At 35.8% G+C, this 10,100-nt stretch overlaps 1 protein-coding gene across 2 annotated transcripts; it reads right to left on the bottom strand.

Moving 5' to 3' along the window:
* Positions 1–709: 709 nt before the first annotated feature.
* LOC120417987 (acyl-protein thioesterase 2) lies at positions 710–8,770 on the bottom strand. 2 transcript variants are annotated; one of them, XM_039580232.2, is made up of 6 exons: positions 8,488–8,770; positions 8,391–8,422; positions 2,224–2,437; positions 1,984–2,157; positions 1,763–1,918; positions 710–1,703 (listed from the first exon to the last, which is right to left on the bottom strand). In XM_039580232.2, the coding sequence occupies exons 1-6, from the start codon at positions 8,536–8,538 to the stop codon at positions 1,671–1,673; spliced, it is 660 nt and encodes a 219-aa protein (XP_039436166.1). In that variant the 5' UTR covers positions 8,539–8,770; the 3' UTR covers positions 710–1,670. The 2 variants fall into 2 exon arrangements, with proteins under 2 accessions (XP_039436166.1, XP_039436167.1); XM_039580233.2 differs by lacking the exons at positions 8,391–8,422; positions 8,488–8,770 and adding an exon at positions 7,674–7,823.
* Between the last annotated feature and the right edge of the window lie 1,330 nt (positions 8,771–10,100).

Below are 10,100 nucleotides of genomic sequence, written 5' to 3'. Positions count from 1 at the left end.
AAGTCACAGTTGTTTGAATATTTACATACAATTTTTGTATGGACAGCAGCCAAAATTGTATGGAGACTGGTATGGGTGAACCAATGACGCAAAATAGCTTATTTGGTCATATGGAAGGCCCCCACAAAGTTTGAGCCAAATAAAAAAATCCATTTCCGGTTTTGGTAGAGAATTGCTCCCCTACTTACTGTAATTTGCAAGTAGCCCATTTGGTCAACAGTAAAATAATTTAGAATAGAAAACTCGGTCATTCTCTGCCAACTCACACGAAATCCAAAACGATGCTACTATCCATTTTAGATTTGCGTGAAAATTAGTCTCTAGGTGTAATTTTGTTCACCGACCACAAATTCGAGTTCTGTTTTTCGATATCTCGTGACGGAGGAGAGGTAAGATCCCTTAATTTGTTGAACACTCGCAAAAATACTTGCACTGCAAGTATTTGTATGTTTCAAAAAAATCTGTGTTTTTAAATGAAAATCTCTGAAACACCTTGGAAAATGTCATAAGAAGGGAAGAATGTTCTTTTCAATCTGCCAAGTATAATTCGCTTATTTTTTTTTATTTAATTAAACTAAAATATATTTCAATCTCTTTTAGTGTGTTCCACTCAATACCGCAATGGTTCTTGTTTTTCCTGTCTTCCTGTTTAGAGTTTTCGTAGCTCAAAGAAACGGTTATTTTGTGTTTCATGATGGTTTTTTATTCATCTGTATCTCCCTCTATATTTTTGCTCTGTTTATGTTTATGTATTTTCGAGTGTTTTCGCTATGATAGAAAGAAAGAGAGAGATAGTTCGATATTTCTTTTTGCTTCTACTAAGATCCGGTAACAGATCAAACTAATCCGCCGTTAATCGTTCAAACCCGAGACTGACCAGTTCCGAAAAGTTTTATTCGCTCGCTTTGCTGTCTTTCTAACCTTTTATTTTCTTTTCTCTCCTTAAGCCGTTTCTTTCTATTTTGGGCAAGATGGAATCTAATCACTGCTGGTTAAATTCAATGGCATCGAATTGTTAAATCAGCTGTTTTTTTTGTTTTGTTGTTGCTTGTTTTTGCATCTAGTGAACAGAGGTAGTTGAAATGTAAAATGAGTTTATGATTTTTGTTTGTCAATACATTCTTATTAAATTGGTGCTCTCAGCTTAGGGAGAAAAGGGGAACGGTGAACTTTAAAGATAATTTGCTTTGCTTCTTTTTTTCTTTTACTGATTAGGTTTGGTTTCGCAGAATACATTCTCAATTGAGTTTTAATCTTCGCTAATGTGTTTTTTTTTGTTGGGGAATACTTATTGTTTTGCTTTATATATTCATTGTCTTAGAGGGTTTTATAAAATCGCAGCTTCGGTACATCGTTCGTTTGTTTGTTTTATTGTTGTTGATTAGCAAAAGGGTTTCTTTTTGTTTGCATTCGGCTTGGCCTAAATTTGCCGATTCGAATAAGTGAGACTACTAGTTTCGAAAAAAATAAATGAAAAAATCCTACCGTTTCTGATTGACTCAGGTTCGCTAAAAGTAGTTAAGTTTGCTTTCAAGTTGCATTATTTGCTTCCGCTCTTTTGGCTAGTAATTTGAAATAAATTAGAGAAAACAAAAAACATGCTGACTTTTCCTTGTTTTAAATTACAGTTAAAATTTACACACGATTTACGAATGTGAGCCTCGGGCCATTCACTGGCGGGGAACGTGCTTTTCGATGAATTTCTGGAAAAGAAAGTTTTATACCACAAATTCCTCATCCCTAGTTAGTATTACTAGCTTACCTTCATGTCCTCCAGCTCGGCCTCGTTCGACGAATGCGAAAGCCCTCTGTACGACTGGAACTGGGACTGCTTCATGAACGACTTCATCACGCTCGACGATAATTGACCAAATTTGTACGGCACCACCGGATCGCAATCACCGTGGCACTGGAGAATCTGTAAAAAAATAAAATAATTGATTTATTTATTAGACTAGGAAAGATTAAAAAATAAATACTCACGGGTACAGTGTTCGGGCACTTGAGAATGCCCGGGAAGTTCTTGTGTAGTGGCAACCAGCAGGACAGCGCCATCACGCCGGCCAACGGTTCCGCGAATGTCAACGCGGCGTACAGGGCCAGAGCACCGCCCTGGGAGAACCCTCCCAGCATGATCCGGTTGGCGGAAATGCCGGCCTAAAAATAACATGAAAATAGTTTTCTTTTAAATATTTTTTTAAATATAACAAAAACAAAACCTACCTGAATCTCACTCTGGATCAGCTCGTGGACGTTCTTGGCGGCCCGCTTGATGCCCTCCTCGTCCTCAGGGCCGCCAATGTCGAGCGTTTTCAGATCGAACCACGACGGCATACGGAAGCCGGCGTTCAGTGTGACCGGGATGGTGGGCGCCGTCGGGCAGATCACCTTCATGTCCGGGGTCCGGATCATGCCCATCGTGGTAGCCCAACCATGACTGAAAGGGTGAAATTGTGTCATTATTGTTTAGCTGATTCCTTCACTATATATAATTATTAATAATTATATATATTTTAAATTGTTCAAGATATTTTCATAGCACCATTCCTCGGAACCCGAGCAGACGGAAATAACTTGGGAATAGCATTTTTTGATATTTGAAAATACTAGGCCAATAACATTTTATGTTATTTATAACAAGATTTGTTATTCGCCGTTATGATTTTTTTGTTATTGGATTGTTATTGCAATAACAGACTCATAACATTTTAAGTTATTCTTCGAACAAATCTTTGTTATTTTAACAACTAATCCGATCACCCCAATAAAAGTTTGAAGTATTCTTCCATAACAAAAAACGTTATCCCCAAGTTGTTCTGGCTTTCAATGAATTATCAGACCGATAACAAATTTTGTTATCATAACATAAACTGTTATTGAACTCTTATGCAAAAATTGATTTTGCAAGAATATTCCATAACACTTTCTGTTATTTTAACAGTATTTGTTATTGAAGTCAAAAAAAAAATCAAATTTCAGAACATTTAATATTCAAATATTTAACAATGGTGCAATTAAAAAAAAAAGAATCAAAATTGAAAAAATAGTAAATTAGAAAATTTAAAAAACATTCTTTTTTAAATTTGAAAATCAGCGAATTTTAAATCCAGTTCGAATTCTATTGCCCAAAATTCTCGTCACAATTTCCAATGCATCAATTCTATAAATTTGAGTTTATAACCTAAAATATAACTTTAAAAAAGTATATTTAGTTAAATTTAAGATGCCGGCAAAAATAGCAGCATTTAAGAATTTAAAAATTTCAAAATTAAAAAAAAAATATGAATTTAGAAATTAAAGAATTTAATAATCGAAACCTTTTTCAAATTTTAAAATTTTAATTACAGAATTTTATTCTTCAGAATTTTAGAATTTTTGATTTATATTTTTTTAAATATCAGAATCAGATTTTATTAACATAAGCAAATAAAAAGTCAAAGTAGTTATGTCACAGACATAACCGGAATGGCGTAGACTACGTAAAGTTTTGAGATGTGGACATAGAGTTTTCCATATCTTAATTTTGAAGAATTAGCTAGATATTTGAAATACATTAACGGAATAAGATCGTAAATGGGATATGGACCCCCCGACAAAACAGAACTTACACACTCCAGTCAACTCAATCGGACCGCAACTGCATACTTTGAATGTGTTGGTAAATCTTTGACTAGAAAGCCTTATTTAAACAATGGAAACATCGAATGGAGGAGAGAAGAACGAAAAACGATTTTTTCGCGAAACCGAATGAAAGTTTGGTAGCATAATGTGGTGGAGAGAGGGGTTCAGAAAGCTGTGCAATCCGTCACCCCCCGAAGACCAACACTAGTTCCTGAAAGGCATTTCACCGACTCATCACGGGTGGGACGAGAGACGGTGAGTGAGGCAACTCCGGAGAGTTGGGAAGTCTTCACCTCCTACCACGAAAGATCCAAACGGTCCGGCCATCGAGAGGCAACTGGCTGACGGTGACGACGAGAAGGCGATGCGCGCTTCTTTTGCAGTTCTGGTCCCTCTCTCTCCTGCTGCTGCTGTTCTTGGCTGAGCTTTCCTGCTGCTGCTGCCGGTCCGACGTCTGAGACGTGAATGATAGAATGGGCTCTGGCGCGCGTTCTTATAAAGCCTTTCGGCCCGCTAATGGATAGGCAATCAAACGTCAAAATTATCCCCCACTAGAGGGCGCTGAAACTTGGGGTGATGTTTTCATTATAACCTACAGCGAGTAAATTGGTTTGAAATTTGAAATTGTTTTATTTCATCATAAAATCGACATTAATAGCAAATTATACCATTTTCAGGTAAGAAATAAATAGCTTTATTGATATAAACGAAAATATTTTTGTGATGGCCGATTTAACCTGTTCATTATCTGATTCAAAATAAGGGAATGTTTTAATCAACCAAAACCTAACTAATCAATTGAGAATGTAGATTATTCAAGTGGACAAATATTTTTTAAAGTCACTTCTACCATAAAAGCAAAGCTCTGCTTGAAAAATGATAATTGGAATGATTTTCAAAATTAGCAATCTAACCTCATTCTCGCGTTTTCAATCCGGATCTCAGAATTTTTAATGAAAAGGGCAACATAGCAAAAAAATCAAAAAGTCAGTCGATAGAACTTTTAATTTCTTACCTCCTGTTAATTTTTTTTTATCCCAAAAGATCAATTTTCTTTTAGAAAACCTTCAAATAGTTTTCACTCCCTTTTGCACTTATCGCGCAAAAACGCAAACGTAACCTTGCACCAAAGTTCTTCTACTCGAATGTAAGTGGCGAATCGAGTTTTTAGCTTTGGTTTTGGGGGCTTATAACATACCCTTTTATTTTCAATTTGAAAAATGAAACAATTATGAAATTTCCGATTTTATGAATACAAATATTAAAAGAGAACAAATATCAAAAGAGAACAAGAAAGTATTGTTGGGCCATTTCAAATGGTGAAGTTCTTCTTGACTTGAACGGATTTTTTGTCTTCCACTGCCGAGCAATTCCAGCCCAAAACAGGATTTTTTTTTTTATCTCGACCCTCTTCAATTTAAATTAAACTTTGTAGACATGTTATCCAACACCTATTTATGCCATTTTTGTGTATATGGAGCCAGTTTCACTCAATAATGACATTTGAGAAGGGCGTAAGTGTTTTAAATATTTTTGTTTTTGCATCGTATCAAAAAGTGGTCAGACAAACTTGTAGGAAATTTGACGGGATTCTTAAAAAAAATCACTGAAAGAAATAAACACGCCACTTTTATGAGATGTTTTTATTTTTAAGATTAAAAGTCAAATTTAAAGGTGAGTCCACGATTTTTTTTCGTTCCATTTTTTTTTTGTGAAAATAGCCTAAGATGTTACAAAAAGACTTACGAAAAATGCAGGATGGAGCAACTCTCCTAAAAAATACATTTTTTTTGAAGAGTGCTCTAAAAGTCAAAATTTTCATAAGCCGAATAAGAGAATCGATTTCCCTGCCAATTTTACATAGAAGTCTACGTATTGACCACTGTCCTAAGTCCAATCCTTGTGAAGTTACAGCGGTTTTCAAAAAAAAATGTTTTAAGTAGGCCCATAGAAGCCAATTTCGGCCGTATGAGGGTTTTCGGAATCATGATAAAATCTGTAAGTTTGAAAATTCTACTAGGGTGGACTTGGGCAGTGGTTTATTTTTGAGTTTCTACATATTATTCAAAGAATCTCCAAAAAATTTAGTATAAAATTACTATTACAGAATTTGTCCCACGGTGAACTTTTCTGCGTACTTTAAATTAAAAAACGTTACTAATCCACCCTTAGGTGGTTGGCGCCTTCCTCACATTTAAAGGATACTATCCAAAATAGACACAAAATGGCGGTGTTTTTCAGTGTTTTATCAGTTTGACTCATTATTCATACCACTAGATTGGGTAGTCAAATCTTCATATTGTAGGGCACTTATGTGCTTACAACTTAGGATAGGGTAATCCGATCTTCAGTCCAATTCGCGCTCGTTGAAAAGATTTTTTAATTACCTATCCAAAGATAGGTCGCATGAATGTTATGAGATAAGATGAGATGATCATGCGATCCGGTCTTCAAAAAGTGCGTAAATATCACTTAAGTGCTTATAACTTTTGATAGGGTTGTCAGATCTTCAATGTCTTGTACGCGTTTAAAAGGTCTTTTGATTACCTATCCAACAATAGGTTGCATGAGAGATCCGGACAACGTTTATCTGACATCCGGCCTCCAAAAAGTGCATAAATAGCACTTAAGTGCTTATAACTTTTGATAGGGTTGTCAGGTTGTCTTACAAAAACCACCCTTTTTACAATCTTCCGAACTTTAGTCAAAATCGTTTTTTTAGCATAACTTTTGAAGTACTTAACTAAACTCCATAATTTTTAATAGCGACTTATGGGACCCCAAGACGGATCGAATGAGACCAAAACGGTCCAAATCGGTTCAGCCAGTGCCGAGATAATCCAGTGCAAATTTTTTTGATCAACATCCCATTACACACACAGACATTTGCTCAAAATTTGATTCTGAGTCGATATGTATACATCTGGAGTTTTTTTTGAAAAGGTCCAATAAACCAAATTTTCAGTTTTTGCTTTCTGGGTGTTTTTTGATACCCTTGACTCAAGGCGGTTTGAAAAACACCCAAAAAGCAAAAACTGGAAATTTGGTTTATTGGACCTTTTCAAAAAAAACTCGAGACATGAAGGTGGGTCTATGAGGTCAAATTAAGAATTTCGTTTTTCGAGTGATTTTATAGCCTTTCCTCAGGAAGGCGAGGAAGGCAAAAAGCATGTTAAAGAGCGGCTATTGCCCGACAGACATTTTTCTATGGGGTTCTATTCTATCTATAACTTTCTCATCAATATTTTATTGAAATACTTTTAATAGAATTTATGGCAAAACATGAACACCACTTAAAAGTTTTTAAACCCTAATCATCAGTTACCTAGTTTCAGAGCATTACAAAATGCTTAACTTGGAAAAATTTATTAAAAAGCCCATGAGATTTTAGAAAAAAATAATCCACTTTCCCGATTAAACTTTGGCATTTATAAACTTTATCGATTAATTCAGAATGTAAAAAAAGTACGCAGAAATTAAATATTAAGTTACATTTATGTTTAGGTGCTTTCCCCAGTTTATTATTCGAAATTTTATGTTCGAGTAGAAATCTTGACACAAATACCGCCATGGCAATGGTTCGCAAGCGAATCTAATCGTTTATTTTAATTATTTATATCGTTTATTTCAATGTTTCATATGAAAAAAACATAAAAATTAGCCCAATATTTAAAACAGCCTTTTTCAAAGTTTTGAAAAGAGCAAAAAAAAAACCATTCAAGAGAACCACTCTTTTAACGAGCGAAATAAATAACAGTTTTGCCCACCTCTCTCCAGTCAATAGTTTATTAGGGGTAGAAACTCGATGTTATTTATTGATTATGAGGGATAGTATTTAAAGCATATTTTATGCATTTCAACAGTAAAATTGCACATGGAAAAAAGTTAATAAACGGCATAGAATCTATTTAAATATTGAAATTTATGAATGCTCTGAGATGTAAAAATATCCCTTTCAAGATTTTTAATTAATTAATTACCAAAGTAATTGGCTTTCTGCCGAGTTCAATCCTATTTTGATCCTTTTATTCAGATTTACTCAGAAAACTCACTTGTCCACCTGGGATAATTTCCCCAGTATTCCTCGTAAATAATTCGCACAGTTTCGGTTCCAAATCGATTACTGCACCTCCCATTTCTCCATTCCTAGAATGACCATCCTCCACCAATGTCCCCAATGCCACCACTCTTATTTGCACAAATCCGTTTTAGTTCTCACGCCCCCACCCTTCCTTCCTTTCACCACTAACCAGCCACCCCAGACACTGATTGGCCCTGAACGCCCTGAACTATCGTGTTGCTGGAGTCCATAGTGCGAAAATTAGAGACACACACAAGACGACGGACGCGGACGCTGGGCTGGGGGAATACTTTATCGATTTTTATTGTGCGATGTCACCACCAGGCAGGCAGGGTGGCATGTTTGGCCTTGTCGCCTTGGCCTGTTCTCCGGGTTGCACAATTAGATCGTGCCACAATTACGCGGGTCACCTGTGGCACCACTCCCTGGGCAGGACCAGGGATTTGCATATGAAAATTATATAATGTAATCAATTTCAAGCTTGTTACTACACTTCCGCCGAGGTTTACTCATAAGCCAAGGTGGGGAGAGGTGATAAGCTTATGAATTAGTATTAAAGCAACCTCCAGCTGGTCAGGGTTTCGTGAGGAAGGTTGGTGGGGAGGAAGTTGGTGGTGGCGGTGCAAGTTCAGAGATTGTAAAACCTTGATAAGCCTGGACATAGTTCTGGAAGTAAGTGGTTAATTACCCGGTATCTCCTAATCCGTGCAGGAAGATGAGCTGTTGGAAGAAAGTAAACCAGAGTTAGGACTAAAACCTGATCGATTGGAGTGGGCCCCACTTACCGTCGAGGTGTGTTTGGCCGCCGACTGGATGATTACTGGTGCCACTGCCATTGCGTTCGTTTCGGACTATCTGGAATCACAGTTCTTTCGAATCTACGCGGAGTTCAAATCGAAACGTTTGTCGTTTCGTGTAAAATTATTTTTCACTTCCGGTTTTCCAGTGGTGGTAGGCTGTGATTTTCCCTGTGCGAAAAACAACGAAGACGACGACGACGACGGACCGAGGCCAATGCGATTTTTCACTCAACTCAACTAGACTGAACAACCCGCGGACTGACGTATCGCGTATCGGGTGGGAACTGTCAGCGGCATGTTCTCAGTGTGGCGTATACGCGTACGCAACGCGCATGTGCTCGGAAAGGTTGGTGAGGATCGGCGATGAGAGTGTGTTAATCTTGAAATAATATAAAAAATAAAAAAATTGGGAGTTTTAAAATATTTTAAGAAAGGATGATTTCCTTTAATTCTGTTGAGTGGAATAATTATTTTTAAACTGATTTTTTTCTGATAGAAAACTGTTTGAGTTTTCAATGTTTAAAAAAAAACCTCGCACCTAAAAACATTGATCTGGTTTGTGCAGAGAATAAATTTCTACAAAATGGATTTTTTTTATTTTATTTTTTGTATTTGTAAATCCTGCTGGCCAAAGAAGCCGTTTTGCATAATTAGTTTGTCCATATAATTTTTTACACAAATGACATATGAAAATTCAAAAATCTGTATCTTTTGAAGAAATTTTTCATCGATTTGGTGTCTTCGGCAAAGTTGTAGGTATGGATAAGGCCAACACTGAAAAAAATGATACACGATAAAAAATTGGTGATTTTTTATTTCACTTTTTGTCACTAAAACTTGTTTTGCAGTAAAACACTATTTTATATTTTTTTCTGATATGTTTTAGGGGACATCAAATGCCAGCTTTTCAGAAATTTCCAGAATGTGCAAAAAATCTTCGAACTAGTTGTGAATTTTTGAATCAATACTGATTTTTTCATAAAATTGAAATATTGGTCGCATAGATTTTTCAACTTTATTTTTCTAGGTTAGGTTTTGGCTTTCGGTCTGTTTGGGGAATCAAAACACTTGTATGTTCTCTTCATGAAGAGAACATACAAGTGTTTTGATTCCCCAAACAGACCGAAAGCCAAAACCTAACCTAAAAATTTATTGATACGGTCGAATAAACAGCAGGATTTATTTTTCTATGTAAAATCAAATTTGCAATAAAAAAATACTTTAGTGAAATTTTGATAAAGTGCACCGTTTTCAAGTAATAGTCATTTTCAGGTAACTTTTTTTGAAAATAGTCGCAGTTTTTCTTTTTTAAATTAGTGCACATGTTTGCCCACCTTTGAAAAAAAAGTATTATTAAGAAGCTGAGAAAATTCTCTTTATTTTGCTATTTTGAACTTTGTTGATACGACCCTTAGTTGCTGAGATATTGCCATGCAAAGGTTTAAAAATAGGAAAATTGATGTTTTCTAAGTCTCACTCAAACAACCCACCATTTTCTAATGTCGATATCTCAGCAACTAATGGTCCGACTTTCAATGTTAAACTTTTAAACATTCGTGAAATTTTTTTTTGTTTTTTCTTAGCTCGGAGGGCTCGAC

Source organism: Culex pipiens, chromosome 2 (genome assembly GCF_016801865.2).
Source record: "Culex pipiens pallens isolate TS chromosome 2, TS_CPP_V2, whole genome shotgun sequence".
In the NCBI taxonomy this organism is placed as follows: Eukaryota; Metazoa; Arthropoda; class Insecta; order Diptera; family Culicidae; genus Culex; species Culex pipiens.
Note: the sequence above shows the minus strand (reverse complement) of the source record. Positions and strands in the feature narration are given on the sequence as shown.

Coding starts and splice junctions, on each gene's coding strand:
- LOC120417987 (XM_039580232.2), bottom strand. CDS start 8,538: ATGGCAGTGGCACCAGTAATCATCCAGTCGGCGGCCAAACACACCTCG. Junction 2,438..8,390: donor CACGGATTAGGAGATACCGG/GTAATTAACCAC, acceptor TCACCCTTTCAG/TCATGGTTGGGCTACCACGA. Junction 2,158..2,223: donor TGATCCAGAGTGAGATTCAG/GTAGGTTTTGTT, acceptor TGTTATTTTTAG/GCCGGCATTTCCGCCAACCG.